The 20,266-nt window shown below is 40.3% G+C and overlaps 1 protein-coding gene across 4 annotated transcripts in view; it reads left to right on the forward strand.

The window, feature by feature from the left end:
- The window catches only part of TTLL5 (tubulin tyrosine ligase like 5), a 135,460-nt gene extending 122,749 nt beyond the window's left edge, over positions 1-12,711 (forward strand). For 3 of the 4 annotated variants that reach the window (XM_030452274.1, XM_030452273.1, XM_030452275.1), the window contains 2 exons: positions 2,311-2,396; positions 12,184-12,711. In XM_030452274.1, the coding sequence (XP_030308134.1) occupies positions 2,311-2,396; positions 12,184-12,224 (127 nt within the window). In that variant the 3' untranslated portion in view covers positions 12,225-12,711. Of the gene's footprint in view, positions 1-2,310; positions 2,397-12,183 lie in introns of those variants that run through there. The other variant, XM_030452276.1, reaches the window with a different exon arrangement.
- The last annotated feature ends 7,555 nt before the right edge of the window (positions 12,712-20,266 follow it).

The following is a 20,266-nucleotide window of genomic DNA, read 5'->3' on the forward strand; positions in this document are numbered from 1 at the left end:
GCTCTGGTCTACACATCTGTTGCTGTCCTCTTGTCAAACCTTCTGTGTTGTAAATTTGTTAAGGTCAGTTCTGTCACTCTCTCTCCCCCTCAGACAATTAGATGTCTTCATAGCATCCCAGGAGTAGGTTTTAAAACAAAAGTGTTAAAAATTTGGTCAAGTATTTCTTTGGAAAGTATTTCTTTGTCACCCATGTAACAGCATCCTCCAAACTTGCAGTCCAAAGCTGGGCAACTTAAGGCTGGTTTAGTGCCTAAATGAAGGAAGTCAGTATCAGTTTCAAGGAGCTGTTAGCTGTATAAGGGATGGGAAGGGGCAATGACAGATATTTAAGTGGAGGAAACAGTGTGGACAGTGTTTTTGTTAATACTGAAGAAGAAGAAATGGAGAACATAACAATAGATTGCACTGAAGAACTGGAAGCAAAAACAACACAAGCAGGAAACTGGGCAAAGCAGTAGGATTTCAGGAAGAAAGTGGAAAGGGATTGACTCATTTTAAGCAGTGAATACATTCTGGATAATGACACTGGAGCTTCCACCATGACAGCAGGAAGAACTTGAGGGGTAGACTTAGCATGATGAGAGGTCAATGGCCCAGAAGCAGATCTGACAATGAGCTGTATGGAAGTGACAGTTGAAGATAAACTGTGGGCAGGAAGAAAAGAAGGACAAGTCTGTAAAATTAGAGAGATTCTCTAAATGTAGATCACACTTGAAGGTAGAAGTGTGACTTACCTGTGGGTTTGTGGGTTTCTTTTTGTTGTTGTTGTACTTGCTGGCATTCTTGATGACATTTTCAACAACTAGTCTTGCATTCTACATACAGAAGGGTGAGCAGAATTTGGTTGTCAGTTGTGCTGTGTTAAAAAAGTGGACAAGCTGATTATGAGCATGGAATCTCTGTGTAAGAAGCATAAAGATCCATCTGGATTCTCTGCTCCCAGAAGGACTATGGAAGTAGCATCAGCTAAAGAAACCATAAGTACAGATTAAAAATTCTCCACAAGAGACAACAACCACAGAAACAGGCATCTCATTTGACAACAGCATTTTAAATTATGGCTAATTGAATTAAGAGGTTGTGTTTTGCTGATGTTGTATCTGCATACCTCTCTTTTCCTGTATGGACTCCAAATTATTTCACTAAAATCCAACTGAACTAAAATATAGGAGTCCTATATATAAAATGAGGAGTCCCTCACATGCCTAGCTGCTGGGAGCATCTGTATTACTGACAGCTTCCTGACTTTGAAATCTGAAAGCAGTGGGTTTCAGACAGAACTATAGAAACTGTACATGTGTGCCTGGGTCTAAGCATCAGGGCATCACATGGGAATTGAAGATTACCATGCTCTTCTGCAGAAGAAATCACAGTAACTGTGGAACACTGCTGAGAGCTGAACGAGTGAAGGAGCAGGACTCTGGCAGGGAGACAGGAGTGTACACACAGAAGTCCGAAGTGATCAGAACAGAACTGAGCAGGAAAGAAGAAAGGCAATAAGGGGTAAGGGGGGGAGAGGATAAGCCAGGAATAGATCAATCAGTTTTATGGATTTTCAGGAAAGAATAGATCATTTCAGCTGTATGGCTTGACCTTGTCTTGTGAGTAGGCCCATTTTTTATGTAGGAGGGCATAGTCACAGTTTGGTGATGAATATCAGTAACAGTTAAAGGAAGTGCATTTGTACCCCACAGAATGTAGTTTTGAGTTTAACTCAAATGCTGAGGTAAATGCAGGAGGATTTGCATGAAGGTATCTGCTGGTGGACCGGCACTGGACTAGTGGAGTTTAAATGCATCCTATGGGTCTCCGTTTCCAAGACAAGTGAGAAATCTTGCCTAAATAAGCTATCTCTGCTGAGACAAGATGCAAGGACTTCACTTATGAATGTAGTATGTTTTTGCTGGCCTGTGTGTTTGTTCTAAGGTTGCTTAATCATTTGGAATTCATTAATCAGTGGAATAAGGTGACCACAGCATTACAAGTTGAATTATGCTTTGGTGCCCCAGTGTAATATACTGCCTCCTTTATCCTCCTAAATCAGCTTCCAAGGCATGTGGGACAGTTAAGTGTTTTATGCATATCAAAGTCTCGCAGGTGGCTTGAGCGTTCATCTGTCTTGCTCTGCCTTTTTGGAGTTGGTTGCTGCTACGGGTTTATTCATACCATGTTTAGGCATAGCTTCATAGTTACAATTCTAGTGAGACCATGTAAAGTAGAAGAATTCTGGGTTTTGTTTGAGACTTTTATTTTTCCTTGGTATATCCTTCCTTATCTCTGTCTAATTTCATGCTTTTTACCTGTTAGGGTGATCTCCACTGAAAGGCAACTGAATGGGTTCCAGAACAGCCTTCACAGTGCTGCATCCTGTGAGTCACGGACAGATTCCACAGGTGAGTGCCAGCACCCAAGACCAGGAAATGCAGGGTGGGCATGCTGGGATGCTTTGATTTTCCTCAAGAACTGCCAGGGAAGAAACTGTCTCAGCAAGAAAAAGAAACAAGGCTGCCCACCATGCATGTAGTGGTTCCCAGGTAACAGTATGGGCTCAGCTGTGCAGGGAATTCATTCTTTCTGGGATTAAAAAGACTAAACAGAAGGGAGCAAAGGCTGAGTTTCATAGAATTGGAAGAGAAAGATCTCTAAAAATGTGTCTGGGAAAAAAAAATCTTGGCTAAAATGGCTTCTCTTTGCTTTAGGCTTTGGCTCAAAGATGCTCTGTTGTTTAAGCTTATCCTGTAATATAGGGCCAAGACATTCTTTACGTTTTTCTTCAGTCTTGCAGAAAAGCCCCTTAGTTCAGAAAGAAATAGTTGAGACTTGTGAATCAGCTGTGTAGTGAAGTAAATCAGTAGAGGTGAAAGTTCCCAGAGGAAAAATCACTGACACTTACAGAATCAAATCTTCATCATTCCCTAGTTTACTTTTAAGGTGTTGGTAAATGAGGAAGCAATCAATTTTCATTGATGTAGACATACTAGCAGGTAGAGTGTATTTTTGATAAACCGATGTTACCCATGGCCCAGAGTCATTTGTGGTAGTGGTGTAATGGAACATATGATCTAGAATGCTTTTAAAAATTGTTTCTGAACTTTTGCTTTACTGTGGGAACCCTGAAAACATGACTTGAGTATCACTAATGCAGTGATTCTGATTCCTGTATTTCACAGGTTGAAAGAAAAGTTTGCAGAGCGCTGAACTACCTAATTAATCTCTTGGATATTTAGCTCTGAAACTTGAAGATGAATTTCCATTATTAATGTCAGTGATTTTATTGCTGATCCTCTAGCACAAACATTCAGCTAATGTACCTTACAGTTCCAAACTACTACACATTACTACCTGCCAAAAATTCCATCCCCTCTACGAGAAATTTTTTAGGGTGAATACCCATAGTCAGTAAGACCCTACAGCACATTGCATGACAGTGGAGGAATGTAATATAACAGGATTATGAAAATAGATAAAATTATGTCAGCAATGTAGTATACGTATAGCCGGGGCAGAAGTTTTGGTGTACAGTACAGTTCAAGATGAGTTTTTAGCACAGTATATAAAACAAGGTTTAATTTACAAGTAAATGTAAAAATGGATGTCTCAATATATTGACCAGGCTGGTTTGCTGAATGGACTTACTTGAAGGTGTTTTTGTGCTGAATTTTGCTTTCTTTATCACAGTTTTAATAGCAGTCCCACAGTAAATTTTAACCTCTGCAAGAGATTAGCTCCTTTTCCTCTGGCTATTGCTGTTGTTACATGTGTCTGTGATAACTGCAATACATGTGTCTGTAGCATTTTTCTACCCTTTCATGTTTCTATGAATATTTATGCAGAGCATGCATGAGGATTGTTGATGATATTAATGATGGAAGGCAACAGCCACAGTTGCAGGAAAAATAGAGGCTAGATAACACAAAGTTCAGGGTAGTCACCATCTCTGGGAATACTTGTAATTCAGTGAGAACTGAGAACTTCAACTCATGTTTGCTTATGTAAGACTAGGCTAGCTGGACAGTACTGAATTAAGGCTCTCTGAAGCTGAACTAAAGGATTTACCCTGCCATTTATCTAAGGATGAGGACTTAGAACTCTAGTTTGGCTAAGGGTCGGCTAGCAGAATTGTGGTAGGTGGGTCACTCAAAGTTTCCTTGTTGCTGAAACAGGTATCTAGCTCCTAGGGCAATGTTCAGTCTTGCAGTGATTGAATTAAGTAGTGCAAAAAGTTTGTTCTTGGAGACTAGAGAATGATATTTTCTTCAGTTTTGCACCAAGCCACTGGTATGTGTCAGAGGCTGTTATACCCAGTCTGTGTCTCAGAAACTACTCTGGTCCTTCCTGCAGGAACAGCTGTTTTTCTTCTTCATTCCCTTTACTGATTGCTTACACTAGGGCCCTCATTTCCCTCATGAGCAGTTTATTTGGGGTTACTGTTTCACATGTATTTAGTATCCTAGATACCAATTAGTGGGATTGGAGACACAGATTACCAAACAAACTACAGGCATTTAAAGATAGAAGGCTGTGAAAAGTTGCAGAGATAAAAGAGGAACTAGAGAAAACCTCTACACACAAAAATGTTTTAAAATGTCTGAGAAGCTTAAATAGGCTTACTCCTCTAACAGCCTATCTGGGGATTGCTACAGGGCTCTGCAGAGAAGAAGCTTGAAGGTGTTACTAATGATCTAACCAAAAGTAAGGACAGTGCTCAGAGGAAGAGAGTGTCAAGCAGTATTGAAACTTTTAACCAGATTGTCAATGGTGCTTAGTACTGGAACTGTAGGAGAATCCTAATTGCAGATACTGTTGTGCAGGGAGCTCAAGCTCTTGAGGACAGATCCCTTGTGATGAAATATGAGGGAGAATAAAAGTCAGCATTTCTGCAAAGCAGCTCAGGATTCTGGAATAAGCCACCCCTACAGTGAAAATGTGGCAGTCTTTCATCCCTGTGGCTTTTTCATTTCATGGAGAGACCAAAATTGTGTGTGAGCTGTGTGCTATTGGCATAATGAGAGTGGAGGCAGAGATTCTCATGAGTATCTACAGACAGGAAGCTAAATCTGTGAGCTATCATTTGGGAATTATTTGTAGTATCTGAACAACATAGTTTCCTATCAAAGTTCCTGAAAGCTTAATAAGGTTTGTTGGATTAAAGAAATACTAAGAATTAATATCTCTAGGGAACATTCAAAATGCTTCTAACCTGATTTTTACTGAAATTGAACATTCTGCCACTGGTGGGTTGTGAGTCATTCTGAAAACACAGCCATTATCACATTGTTTTTTCTATTATGTTACTTTTAGGTCCCTGAGCATTACATTGTTTCCTACTTCACCGAATTTATCAATTCAATAAGTGTTAGTGAAATTGGGTAATTGTGAACTAAGAAATTGATTCTCTTTTCCAAGTCTTCTTCAGGATATAGCTTGCTGAGTTACAGCTAAACTAAGTAGTATATTAGGTTATTCAGTTCCAGGTTTTCTTTATGAAGCTGTGTTTGATATGGTGTAGGATGTGTGGAGACATTTTGCCATAACTTGATGTTTTATTTTACCTGTCTTCTATCTTTGTGCTTTTCTCTTTTACTTGCTGCCAGCTTCTTGAATTTGTGAAATTATTTTACAAGCTTCAGAAGACAATGCCTCATGTTCTGTTTTGCTATGGCAAAAATATAATGTGCTAATAAACTATATCATTGCAAACAAAAGACCAGTACCTGGCTGCAGACTTGTCAGGACTTGCACCTTTTCAAACTCAAGTTGATTAGCAATAATGCAGTTTTATTGTACTAATGCTTATAATATTAGTGTCCATATGGCTTTTCCACTTGATATGCTGGGAGAAGAAAAAAGCATTAGAGACATTGACTAAGGAAGGTAGAAGTTAGTAATATGCTATCTGAGTTTGACAGCAGTGGAGATGGCTAATTCATGCAAAGTCAAAGATCTCTACCCAGTCTGGCTCAAAGCATGGTCCAAACCCAATTTATTTGTATTCTAGTTCTGTGGAGAATACTTCATATGGAAGGTAAAGGTCAAAACTTGATCTGAAACTAAGGAGGAAATTTTTTGAGCTATGTGGTATAGACTTTCTAGATTTTATTCCCTGTGATTCCGAGGTCTGTGTCTGAGCAGGATGATGCAGACAGTTGTCTGTTTAGTTTGGATCTTCACCTGGCCCCATATCTGTCTGTATGCCAAGTCCTGAAGGTATGCAACTCTGAAATGAAGTGTATCATCATCTGTAAAGGCTTAAAACTGGATCCTGAACTGCCAAGAAACTATTTGAAGAATATGGGGATTAATAAAATGGTTTGGATCTAATCCATGTAGCACATAGGCTGCTGTTCTTAGTTTTCTAGTGATTTCCTTCTTTAGGCTAAGGTGGAGAGCAGTGTCTGAACACCATCCAAGTAAGATCAATGTGCAAGCAGTGTGGTCTAGTACAGAGGCATGAATGGAGCCTGCTTGCAAGCTAGCAGTAGTAAGGAGCTCTTCTGGTCTTCTTCTGTGCATCTAGCACATTCTAGTTTTTTCAGTTTACAGGAAATCTACAGGTAGGCTGCCTGTTTCTAGAATTTTTTATATCGAATGTTATTATATGGCTCTTCATAAAAAGGTCATGTCTTATTACTGGAGATCTGAAATCAGAGTTAACTTTGGAGGTGCTAAGTTGTGACTGGGTTTTGTCTACCCAGTGCTTCAACTAACATTATTCCTGAAATGTAGCCTCTTTATATAAGCTTAAGGAAAAAAATTAATAAATTCTTCTAGCAGGTGTGCAAAATACAAGTTTCAAAAATGTCCTGCACCAGCAAAATTAAAAATTAAGCCAGTAAACTCAATAGGCATTTAAACAGTATGTATACAATCACTTTATATTGTTTGCCAGATCTAAAAAAGAAAATGCCTGGGATTTGGAGATTGTTTTATGAGCTAGTATCTCTCAGCTCTCTTGGAGCATAAAGGGTGGGGAAGGGATATGTACTGTTGCCACTGTGCATGGCCTGTTACAGACTCCAGACATTTGCTACAGTAGGGTGGAATTCCCAGCTGCCCAGCTTTGTCCAGCCTTCCTCAGCTTCTTCCAGGCTCCCCTGTAGCCTCGGAAGGCAGTAGATTGTTAAACACCAACGTATTTATTTTTATGTTGTTACCACATTCCCAAGAGGAACCTTGGCTATGATTTCAGCTGGTCTCACCACACTATCGAAATCCTTCATCAGGAGCAGCTGGTAAAAGAAGTCATTCAGGTTCCTGCACAGCACATTGCTGGTATGCCTCCTCTCCCCCACTAATCCTGTTAATTCCAGTCTTCATTTGCCACCCTCCTGGTTCTCACTTGTTGCTGTGACTGACTGCACAAGTGGTCTTGACTGTGAAAGGTGACCTTCAAATGGGCACCCTGAGTAACCTCTACCTCAGACTGCCTGGCTACTCAGGCACAAGATATCTTATGAAACAGACGAGCAACTTTTTACGTCAGCTTATTACTTACCTAGTCCAGGAACAGCGTAATGATGAGCTCTTCCACATAAATCCTTCCAGAACCACATCTGCCTAAGAACGTCTGGGTGGGTCACTGAAAGTGAACAGCAGTGTGATATCCAACACCTTGCATCAAACTTTTCCAGTGCAGCCCTTCACCCTGTATACACTCTTTGTCAACAGTAGTAATAGCATTCTGTCATCATCTCTCTCTGTAATGCCATCTCTGTGAAGAGAAAGGGTTATTGAGAAACAGAATCAGTCTGTTTTATCATATTTTGGAAGGCAGTGGAGCTTGTGGTGAATCCTACTATTGTGCCTCCCTTTGTGGGAAGGCGAAGAATCATTTATAATAGAGGATATTTGCTTTCATATTTGTTCTTAGAATTATCTTTCCAACGCCTTTGTTCTTTCTCTTTCGCACATCATGAAAACATTGTGGATCTTCTCTCTCTCTCCCCAGCTGATTTGCACAGGTCCATGAAGAGGGCAGACAGGAAGGGGAAAGGATAATTTCTCTCCCTGCTATAGTTGTTCCATGTGTCCCAGGTCAGATGGCAGACAAGCCTGTAGTCCTGGATGGACCAGAAGGGAAAGGAGAAGGGTAAAGAAAGATCTCTTAACCCCATTTATTGGTACTTTTTAAAGGAGCAAGGAACCATTACTTTATGAGTAGCAATGAACAAATATCAACATTTCTAACCAATACATTTAAAATGGATACAAATTATCAACAGTGGCATGACTATGTTTGAGTTTATCCACTTATCAGAAAACTGTGTGTAAATCTCATTAAGTCCCAGCAGAGCATAAAGCTATGCCAACAGCAGCAGATGTTAAGAAGATAGTGTCCAACTCAGCCATCACATCACAGTTAGTGTTGAGGGTCAGCATTAGCTTCTAATGATCAGAAATTACATTTATTCCTTAGCTTGTGACAACAGCCTGCCTCTCACATTTTCAGCCACCTTTTTGCCTTTCTTTTATGTTTGTCTGTTTGCTTTATTTTCTTCTTGCTGCTGGTCTCATGCCACTGAAAGGAAATTCCATGTCTCAGGACCACTGGTAAACCAGGAGAAAAAGAAAAGGACAATCTCTAGAAATTGTCTTACTGTTTAAGAACTAGAACCCAGCTTGTATTTTAGAAACCTTTGCTTCTGACAGACTCAGGGAAAACTGAAGCAGGATAAGGAATGACTTCAGGCAGTTGGCATCTTTGCCTGACTGGAGGCTCAGCATTGCTCGTTCTCAGTAGCTAGGTGATGGCAAATTGCCTGCATTTCCTTTCAGTGTTGGAAATGTCATTCCAGATCAGGTGTGCAAAGGCTGTGGAGAGGTTATAGAATATCTTGGCTACTTCTGTCTCACATCTGGCCCTTTGGCGTTAAGCTACCTGTAGAGAGGATGACTTTGCCCATTCAAATTGGATTTTGTTTTAATCTGGCCTTATGTTATTGAGACTAAAAATAGAAGCCAAAATGTGTGTGAATAGGGTAAAAGGAGTATCTGAAGTTATGAAATGAAATGTGGGGAAGAGCCAGAGAAGTGAGAGAGCTACAATAAACCAGGGAGTAGGGAGCTGAATAAGAGAAATCAGAATGAAGGCAGCCAAGTACAGAAGGGAATTAGCAGTGAGGAGCCCACACAGTATCTTCTCTGTAGCATGGGGAGCAGGAAGGTTGGTGCTGGCTTCCACTGCTACTTCTCCACTCGTTAGTAAGGCTGCTCACGGATATATTCATGGAGGGACACTTCACTTGAATTCAGTTCTGTGTATTGTTTGTGTCATACACACCCCTTCCCCTCAAGTAAATGTTCATTATGTGGAACTGCTGCTTTCCCTTTCCTGCCCAGTCTAGAAAGCCAACTTGAATTTGTGCCCAAAAGATGGGGGAGGTAACACTGGCCTCCTGTTGTCAGCTGTCCTGGCTTGCTAATGTCAGTCACCCATGGGTATAAATAAACCCCATCTATTTATTGCCTTTCTTAATTGCACTATATATTATGAAGAGAATGCTGGGCATCACTCTAGGATTTGAAATTCTCTCTCTTCTGGGATAAATAAAATCTGAATTTCTAGGATTATCAGAGCTTTTCAGGGGAAAAGGAAGTTCTTGTTTTCATCACTAATCCAGGAGACTTCATCAGTGCTTCTGAGTTCTGCCTCAGACTTGCTGTAGGTATGATGAAACAGCCCAAACTAGCTCTGATCCCCAGCCCAGTACTGTCATATAGCCTAGTGGTTTGCTCTGTCTCACTTCTGCAGCTTGGAAGCAAAGTAGATGCTGATGTCTCATCAAGGCTGTCTACATTTGTGCTGAGAAAGTCTATATGACACAATTTTAGCATGTAGATACCCCGTAAATGACTTTACATAACTCCTGTGACTTCCTTGTGACTCAGTCTCATATCCAGAAAATTGAGGTAATCCTTTTGTTCCCCCTAGGTAACTGTTCTAAGTACAAAGACGTTGAATTTTATGATGTGCAGCTAAGGATGACATAATAGTATGTAAACATGTGAACTGACTTACAGGCAGATTATTTAACACCTCCTGATGGGCAAGAGATTAATGGAGATTCTGCTGTATGAGGTGATTTATTGCAATGGGTCATCTCTAGGGAGAATCAGCCCTTAATGTTGATTGCTGGCAGGCATGAGGTTTTTTTCTGTCCAACCTACTCAACCAGAAGAAGGCGAAGGGCTCACCAGTAGCTTTGAAATTATAAAAAATAATGATAAATTATTTAATTCTGTTGAATGATTGAATTGGCCATGAGGTAGCACTTACATGTTTACTTGTAGACATAGGAATGCCCCTCTCTCTGTTGAGTCCTCAAGATAGCCATACAAGAGAAACTCACTAAGTGATTTTCATTCAGTTTGTGAGAAAAGACAAACTGTACTGTGCATTTCTTTAGGAAAAGGAAGGTTCTAAAGTGTCTTCAGAACAGGAAGATGAAGTTGAAGTTGGCTGCCTCTCTCATGTGTCCTGCTTTCAGCATATTGCCAAGGGATAAGTTGGCAATAAGAGTAAGAGTACAAATCTCTCTTAGTACAAATGGTTGGCAGTTTGGTTCCTAACTCATGTTCCAAACTTTCTGTGCAGTAACATAGCTGGCAATCCTGCTTTCTAAACATATTTCCAGATCCTCTGTGCTCTGTGATGTTTGGCTTTATGCTGGACTTTCAAGGAGAGCATATTTTTAAAAATATAGCTATATTTTAAATGAACAGCTCTCAGGCAAATGTCACTCATATTTAAGAGCAAGCTGAAGTGCTAAATACACAGGACAAGCTTTACCTACTAGATTACCTGTACAATGCAAAGTGTCCAGAATAAACTTGGTAGATTTCTAAGTATTCTGGATTTTTTTAAGCACAAAGGATTTTAAGTCAAAAACATGAAGACAACATTGACTTTTTCCCATAATATGCCAAAGTTGCTGTATGTAGAATTAAAACCTAACTCTATAACAAAAGGAAAGAAAAAAATGTTTCCTTATGCCATTTCATTTCTTTTAAAGATCAATCTTTTCACACTCTGATCTCTCCAGCACCAGGATCCTCAGCATCTTTTGGAGTGGGAAAATAAGCTCCTATGCAAATGAATGAGTAAAAGATAGAAAGAGAAAAGGAAAACTGATCTGTTCAACAAGACCAGGTGCCAGGTCAGACCAGTCCTCGCTATCATACAGGCTGGGCAATGAGGTGATAGAAAGCAGCCCTCAAGTAAAGGATTTGGGGGTCCTGGTGGAGTGGAAGCTGGAAGTGAGCCAACAGTGTGTGCTTGCAGCCCAGAAGGACAATTGCATCCTGGGCTGCATAAAAAGAAGCATGGCCAGCAGATCAAGAGAAGTGATTCTGCCACTTTGCTCTGCTCTGGTAGGACCTCACCTGGAGTACTGCATCCAGCTCTGGAGCCCTTAAGCCAGGAAGGACATGGACCTGATGGAGCAGGTCCAGAGAAGGGACAGGAAATCAGGGGGCTGGAACACCTCTCGTAGTCTGAAGAGAGGTTGAGGAAGCTGGGGCTGTTCATCCTGGAGAAGAGAAGGCTCTGGGGAGACCTAATAGCAACCTTCCAGTATCTGAAGGGGGCCTGCAAGAAGGCTGGAGGGGGGCTGTTTGCAAGGGCCTGTAGTGATAGGATGGGGGGTAATGGTTTTAAATTAGAGAAGAGCAGATCTAGTTTGGATGTTAGGAACAAGTTCTTTACCATGAGGGTGGTGGAACATGTTGCCCAGGGATGTATTTGGGGCCCCATCCCTGGAGACATTCAAGGTGAGGCTCAACAAGACTCTGAGCAACCTGATCTTCTTGAGGATGTCTTTGCATACTGCAGGGGTGTTGGACTAGATGACCTTTAGAGGTCCCTTCTCAGCCCAAATCATTCTATGGTATGGGGTAAGGATTTAGAGCTACTGGAGGAGCACATGAAGAGATGAATGAGAGGCGAAGAGTGAGTAAGTTATTTTGGGTCTTGAGAGAAATACCAAGAGTACTTCTTCTCATGGTAGCTTACTAAGTTAGGTTTTCTCATACTGATCTGTGATCTAATCACACAACTGCTCTTCACAGTGAAAGATAAGGAGATCCAGATTTCTGATGATGGCTGAGAATTGCCAGCAGCAGTGTTCCCCACAAAACAGCCCCCTGTAATTACACAAAATTTTTGTTTTGTGTTTTTTCCAGCTTCTGGTCGCAGAGAAGGACCAATGCTGAACACCAGGTGAGGAATTCAGGATCTGGCTTCAAGTATGGGGCAGAGGAAAAAGCAGCAGTGACTTCATACCACCATACTCCCAGAACACCAAGAGAAGAGTGAAGAGGAGGCCCTGGTGAGAGGACAATGCACTGAGGAGAGTATCTGAACATCTGTGGAGGCTGGTGATACACCTGCAGGCTGAGGTGAATGGTTGCCCCTGAGAGCTTCTGCTGCTGAGTCTTGGGGTCCCTTCCTCTCACCTCTTCCTGGTCACTAACCATGAGATCTTTCTATGAGACAGAGAAGTTCCTCTGAACATGCAGTCTCATTTGCTCAGCCATCTCAGTTTGTCCTAATCTGGTAACAGCCAAGATTCTCTGCTGTCATCATACGGCAACCATCAGCAGAGAAAAATATTAGAACATTTGTCTAGAGAGATCCATGTTGGTTGCCATCTTGATTTTTGGCATAGAGCCATATAAATGATTGGTTTAAATAAAGTAATTTCATTTGTTTGTTTTGGTTATGATTTCAGTTATTAATTCACACCCCCAAGATATTTGCTTTCATTGTGTTGGACAGTTTTTTTAAGCTGTCTTTACGTTGTGCTGTTGGGTGGTTATGTTCTGTGTGGCTTATTTTTGTTTTTTGATTTCTGTTTGTTTAGGCTTCATAAATTTTTTTCATTGGCTGATGTTTTCAAACCCAAGCTTGAACCCTAAGGCCCAGGTGGCTCCTGTCATTTGCAACAGTGGCTTGGTGAGGCAGTCCAGTTAAAATTTGCCTAATGTTAAGAAAACTAATTTGCTTGTGTTAGGAAGGAACATCAGCAGCTGGAAAATGTATTGAAGATCCACCCATCCTTAAAATGAACAGCAAGCAGCTTCAGCTCTGGCTCTTTGTTGATGCGAGGTTAAAGGAAAACTCAGATTTTTGCACCTCTGCCTTGTCAAATAGCAAATGGTTTGATTTTACTTCTCAAAGCTTACAAAATCTCCTGTTTGTATCAAAGCCCTCAGAGCTTTCATGAGCTCTTTGAAAGAGACAGCAGATTCTAACAGCCTGTTTGATCTGTTTTATTATCCCATAGCTGCTCTGTGATTTCCAGCCTGTACAGTCAGTGTTAAGAGATGATTCTCAAGTATTGGCAAGTAGATAAGGATCAGCCCCAGTGGCTGACAGAAGAAACAATGTCAGAGGGGGAATGTATTTTCTCTTGAAATTACTGTGTTCATGTTCACTCTTGGATTGTGCATATTTTCTGTCATTCATTACCAGATTGTGAGAAGATGAAATAATTATGTTCATGCCTTATTAGTTTCACTACTGCTTGATCCAGGCATCAATTCATAGGACAGAACACGCATTTTTTTATTTGGATTCCACTCGTATATGACAGACATTGAATATTGCATTCATCTAAAATGCAGTTCTCTGATGTAGCCGTTCCCTTTTTCACTTAATTGGCTTATCTTTACTTTTGTAGACATTCATGGTCCTGTTCAGTTTCTCTGTGTTTTTCAGCTGTGCTCTTCAAGAATCTCCATGGCATTTGACTGCTGCCTATGTCTCCATCACACATCATCAGTGACCAAGATATTTGTAAATTCTTGTGAAGTTACTTTCAGATCAGGATCTTTCTGTCTGCAGTGATTTCATTTCACCCATGGAGCTCTGGAGATAGATGTTTCTACTGGTGCATTAAGTTGTCAGCTTGCGATTAGCAAAATTTCATTTCAGAAGTTATGTCAGACTTCTGCACAACCTCAGCAGATGTGGGACCTTGGGTTTGTCTTCTCATAGGCTACTCTGCTGTGTGTTGTATTAGGAGTAGCCTGCAGAGCTGTTGTTCCAGGTCTGTTGGAGGGGCCATTTGCCTACATGAATTAGCTTTAGCAAATAAAAAATTCCATTCTTTTCTTCCTACTTCCCAGGGGATCTGAGTTATCCTTATTCCACTATGTTTCATGTGCAGGATCAAGTAGGATCCTTGTGGATATATCTCCTTCTGGAACTCTTATCTCTGTTTTTGCTAGTTTTTTTCATTCAGATTGTTACAGCCACCACTGAAAAGATATTCTGAGAGAATTAGAGGCACAGTAAGCCCAGGAAAGGTACAATTGTCTTCCAAGAATCATTGGCAGGAATGGCATTCTTCCATTCTTGTCTGGAAATTATCAGTTGGTGCTGGCTTTCTATGAGCATAGGTCTTTTCAGCTTTGCCAATCTCCCACACAGTCATTTTTGGGTAATGATTGTTACTCAGTTATAACTAGCATATTTTCTGACATTCTTTGCATTGCATGTTAGATGTAGCCAGCACCACATCTGTAACTTTGACCTAATAGCAGTGTATCAGACATCTTGTCTCTAAGATTTCTGAAATGTTCAGAGAAATCCATATTGCACTCAAAGACCTTCATTTTGAAGGGACTGGTTTTGTCAGCTTCAGGAGCAGTGGAGTCTTGCATCTATTGTCCCTGGAAAATTTTTCTTCTGCTTCCAGCAATTAAAAAATATGCCCAGGGATATCGAGACTGGTTCTTTACTTCAAGCCAAACACCTAGACCTTGAACTCTGGTTCACCCTTAGGATATATATGGTAGGTCAGACAGAGCATCAAAGGAGATAGCAGTATTCCTTTGCCTCGGGCATTTGCCAATACTCACTTTGTGCACAAATGCTATTATCTTGAGAGCACATACAGGAGAAAATCAGGAACAAATTCAGCGATTTCAACCTCTTTTTTTTAGCATCTCCTTGTACTCCTCAGTCTGGAATCCATATATGTCCTCGTACATGGTGGATGCTGAGTACTGAAGTATTCTGTCTCTTTGCAGCTTTACCACCTCCGTGTCTGTTCCTTTTCAAAAACTTCTCAAAGGGTCCTTCAGTTAAGAGATTCAAATGGGGAGCACAGGACACATCTCCCATGCATCTTGGACAGAAGGCATATTACAAGAAGGGGTTTCTAGTGTAAGGGAGAACAGGAGAATAGCAAATAATTTGGGGAGTACAATTATATACATGCTCCTCAAGTGGAGATTAGTTTGTCTCTGGTTTTATGACATTTACTTCCCTGTACTCATCAATGAGTTTTATTGAAAGTGCCTTTGTATGTGTGAGAAAATGAAATTACTAATAGAAAGCCCCAATAATCGTCCAGCATCTCAGTGGTGAGACAGGACAAGGTAACCGAAGGGGTTCTCCTCTTCTCTCCTGCTCCATGATGTCTTCATTACTTCTCAGTTAAGGAGCCTATGCCAGTGACAGAGAATCAGGCTTGCTGGTCTTGAAAGGAGTAATGCGCACACACCCAGTCTTGGAGGCTGAGGTAATGCAGAGTCCTACAAATGCTTTGTGCTGTGTTCAGGTGAGGAGCATACCACAACATAAAAATCTGGGGAGGAATATTGGAATCTCTTCTTTCCAGAAGCAGCTGACTTGTGCTCAGTACATGAAGTACTAAGTTCACTTTTACATCGTTTGTCTTAGCCTTTAAAACAACCTCACAAGTTGTGTCAGTGCTATTAGTGGAAGATTATGTTGTAACACTAGATAGACCACTTAGTCTTGGGGTGCCAACAAGACAAACTAAAATTTCCATTCTCAAGACTAGTTATGCTTCTGGACAATCATGGTTTATTGGAAATGCTCCTCATAGTGATGCCTGGAAGGCTGACATATGTATCTCTGATAGTGGTTCCACTCTGTGGCAGGAGGTTTTGGTATCAAGACCTTTGTTTACTGGTAGTAATCTCAATGCTGTGCCTGCAGATACTGGAATATGGGCAGTCTCCACATGTGTGGAGCTGAGTGGCTGACAGTACTGGAACATTCCACTTCTTCACCTGCAAAGGAGATAATAAACTTACAGAACAGACAGGATTCTTAGCTTGCATTCTTTCAGGCCTTGTACTAAGAAACATTTTGGACTGTTTGCTGGAAACAAAAGTAGTGTGGCTCCTGACTTTTTTTTTTTTTTTTTTTTTTTGAGGTTTACTTCATCAAACTGCCAAAGATTTTTTCCTCAGTCAGTCCTACTTTTGTTGCTTGTAACAATCCTGGTTCACTGTTTGGATCTGCATGGGTTATTTGCTGGTGTTTACATAGCTGGATTTTTTTGGTTGCAGTAAGTAACTGGCTGATTGATCCTCTTTACACTACTTCCTTTCTGAACACATTATTCTTGTGGAACTGTCATGAATTTCTTCCAAAAGAAGCTTCTGAGCTTTACTTAAACCTGGGATTTGACCTCCTTCTTTCATGTTTCTAGACCTAAGACATCCTTGTTTTTGCCAAACATCAGGAGCACTTTATTTTATCTCTACAGAATCAGGTCAGTCAAACAGTCCTTGAGATTGTTTATACCAAGAGCACAAAATTTAACATTCACAGTTCTCTTCATACAGAAAGTTAATTGGAGAAGAGATGGGCAAGGAGGAGTGCAAGGGAAAAGGTGAAAAGGAAGTAATTGTTCACACTCTTATCCACTAGAAGGAGCAGAAGTTTTAAATAAAATTAACAGATTTCAGATTCAAAGGGGAAAAAAAGGAGGGGAGGAGGGTGCATGTGCAATTTTTTCCGTGGTATGTAATTTACCTAAGGAGCTTCTTGTCACAAGTTGTTGTGGAATCAAGAAAGTGTATGTGGTTTGAAAAGACAAGCAGACAAATCTGTGAAAAAAAAAGATCTACTAGGCTATACAAAATACTAAAACTGAAATACAAGCAGGAAGTTTCTAAGACTTTCCAAGTAACTGTTCTCTGGAAGTATCACAATGAACTTTTCCAATTTTTAGCCTATCAGGCATGTGCTGTTGAACACTGCATGATGCTGCCCCTCTTCAAATTGGGGTTGTCTTCCCTCCTGAAAGCATGGGTTTTTTCATTCCAGAAATTCAACATGAAATACATTTTATCTATGGTATCAGTTAGGAATTTTTTGTCTTATACACATGCCTACAGAACTCATGTCTCCATATATCAACTGAAAAATTCTCATGAAAAAGATCTAACAATAAAAATGGGTGGTTCTTCCTGCCAGACTGTGGCTCTGCAAGTTTTTTAGGTCTTTTGAATGATGGCTTGGCTGAGGGCAGATGAAATTGATAAAAATGAAAGACAATTTAAAATGTGTAGGCAGCACAGTGCTGCCATGCCATACTTCCCTGAGATTTTATCTTATTTATTTTGTTTCTCTTTGTAATTTCTTAATTTGTTTCCAGTTCTTCAAATCAGCACAATAGAGCTCTTATCATGGTAGTATACAAATGAGGTCTTCAGATTCTTAAGTACAGTTACAGATTCTATAGGAAGTGTCCTTTGAGCGGGCAAATGTCAAACTGAATCACACAAGGCAGCTTTTTGCAAGCTGTGTGTCTTCCAGAGACTCTTCTCGCTAGTCAGGCTAGTATGCTACTGCTTTCCCACACAACTGGAGTTTCTTAAAAATCCTCAAAAACAGTGGAGATCACCCAAGCATCTGCAAGCATCCCATGTCTACCTGTAAGAAGGTTTCAGCACTTCAAAAAGACCATAAGATTTAATTTCAAGGAAGAACCAGAACATGATTACCAAGACATTCCCCAGTCATTACACTATGTGCATTGCACAAATCCTGTTAGATTTGCCCCTGGCTGCACAGCAAATCTTTGTTTTGTCTGCTTCCTGAAGAGGATAATAACTTAAGGAAAAAAAAAGAAATCCTTCCTGAAGAATGGCAGGAAATCTCTGGTTTGATATGACCCAGATGGCTTCTTTCATCAAATGAGGTACAGGCACTGGCTGTGATATATTATTATAATGCATCATGATGATTTCTCTCTGTGTGATGAATGAATATCTGTAAACAGCCAGTGAGAAATGTCTGAGTGTCGGCAGACCAGAAAAGGAAGTCACCTTTGCTTTCTTCAACATGCATAACTCTTACTTGTAATTATTTCTTGCATGGGTCTCTGTGGACAGCAGTGAAGTATCATCTTGCCTAGGCAACTACATGGAATGAGAGACAAAGAATATCACTCTGAACAAAGACCACTACCCCCTTGAAAGGGAGTGAAATAAATCTTTGTCTTCCGAAGATAACCACTTGAAAGACTGGTATTCCTTGTTATAATTCAACAGTGCCAGCATAGACCAAAGGGGACAGAGTTTCTGCCTGAAAGTTGTTTGCCAAGTCTGCAGGATGTGGGAAACCAATAATGTGTTGGGGTTTTTTTTTGCCATAAACCACAGCTGTAAAGAAGATTCTATTCTTTACTAGATACAAAGGTCCTTATTCCTAAGCGTATTTTCCATTAAATCATAGCCCAGTACTGGAAAAGCCCAAGTTGCTTGCTTGCATGCCTTCAGACCATCTCTGCCTTCTTCCCTACAAAATCTGGCTCTAGTTAAGAATGTTCTAAAAGCAGCTGAGTTACAGGTCTGTAATCTTTGAAATGTGTCTTTCCTGGAAACACATTGTGACATCCAAAGTAGCATACCATATTCATTCTGAAATTAGGGGCATAACTAGCATCTCAAATGCACTGCTTTCATTTAGAGAAGATACTGGCAACCATTAATCAGCATTTTTCATTTGCTGTATTTCTTGTTTATGTATCTGAATTAATTTCTAAGACGAGGTATTTCCCAATGAGTAAAATTGTCTCATCTCTTTGATGTTGACTTGTTGCATGATAAAGGATCTTGCATTTGTACAGGGCATCTGAAGTCTCTCTTCAAGAGAGGACAAACGACACTGACCTTAGTTGCTTCCATCTGTCACTTCTGGAGCTGCATCAATAATAAACCAGGGCTTAAATTACTTCCCTGTATACAAAAGAAAATATTTGTAAAGCTGAGGACTGGAAGTCCAGATATGCTTTTACTAAACATCCTAAAATGCATGTTATTTATTAATTTTATATCACTTTTGACCAATATATTCTAGTGATTTTGAATGTTAAAAAAAATCATTAGAGATTATTTTTAAACATTTGGAAGGCAGGTTTTCCTCCTCAAACTGAATCCAAATTGCTGTTACTCTAAACCACGATTAATGTAGGTTATAGGCAGCCCATACAACCATCCATTATTTTGCAGTACCACAAATCAGTCTAGTTTTACAAGTATGTAGATATCACACTGTTGGCTCTGTAGGTGTTGAAAACTGTATTTTCTTGATTGATTTCATTCCCTTTCAATCACCTATAAAGAGAAGACAGCCCAGTGCTATAGAGATGATGTTCTGCATGCCACTAGAAACACTTGTAATGAGTAACAAACCATTTTTGCACAATGTCACTGGTCCAATAACTGCATCCTGCTCTTGCTGTGGTACTGAACTTGCCCTGCATTGGGGCTTAGCCCATATTGAGGACTGCTTCATATGCTTGCCTGGTAAGACATTGGAATGGATCCTTTTCTGTCATGAGATGGCTGTAGTGATCTCATTTACAAAGTAAGTGAAGCCTGAAGACCTCCTGTATTTCTGCTCTGATGATGATACATAAGAAACAGCTGATGATGATACATAAGAAAAGCTTCAGAGCAGCATAGGAAGATAAGGAAAGGATGTGTAAACAGAGAGAATGGCAATTTGGTAGCTACAAGAGAGACATGAGACATCATGGAACAGGCCAGAACAGAGCTAAGAAGTTGCCAGAGGAGTAGACAGGTATGTGTGTTTGCATCTTTTATTACTTTTGGACACATCTATCTTGTTACTATGTGCATTGATGACTGTTGGTTATGGAAAGGTGAAACACCAAGCTGCATATCACAGTTCACACAGTGGTCATGGAGTTATGCTGCAGCTTTTTATAAGTGCAGTGAGATAGCTGGAGACCATCCAACCCATAGACCAGGGAACAAAAGACTTTTCTTTGCTGAAATACCAGTATACATTCTTGTACTTGCTGAAGCAGTGTTCATTGCAGAGATGCACAGTGCATTGCAGCCTGAAAAACAAGGTGTTCCAAGTTCAGGTCTAGGCCTTTTGCATGCTAAAAGAGTATGTTGAAGAGAAGAAATGACCATCTGCATCATCTGTGTAGGATCTGCCTTATGGTAGTGCAGAATAGGGTTT

This window comes from Calypte anna, chromosome 5A (genome assembly GCF_003957555.1).
Source record: "Calypte anna isolate BGI_N300 chromosome 5A, bCalAnn1_v1.p, whole genome shotgun sequence".
Classification (NCBI taxonomy): domain Eukaryota; kingdom Metazoa; phylum Chordata; class Aves; order Apodiformes; family Trochilidae; genus Calypte; species Calypte anna.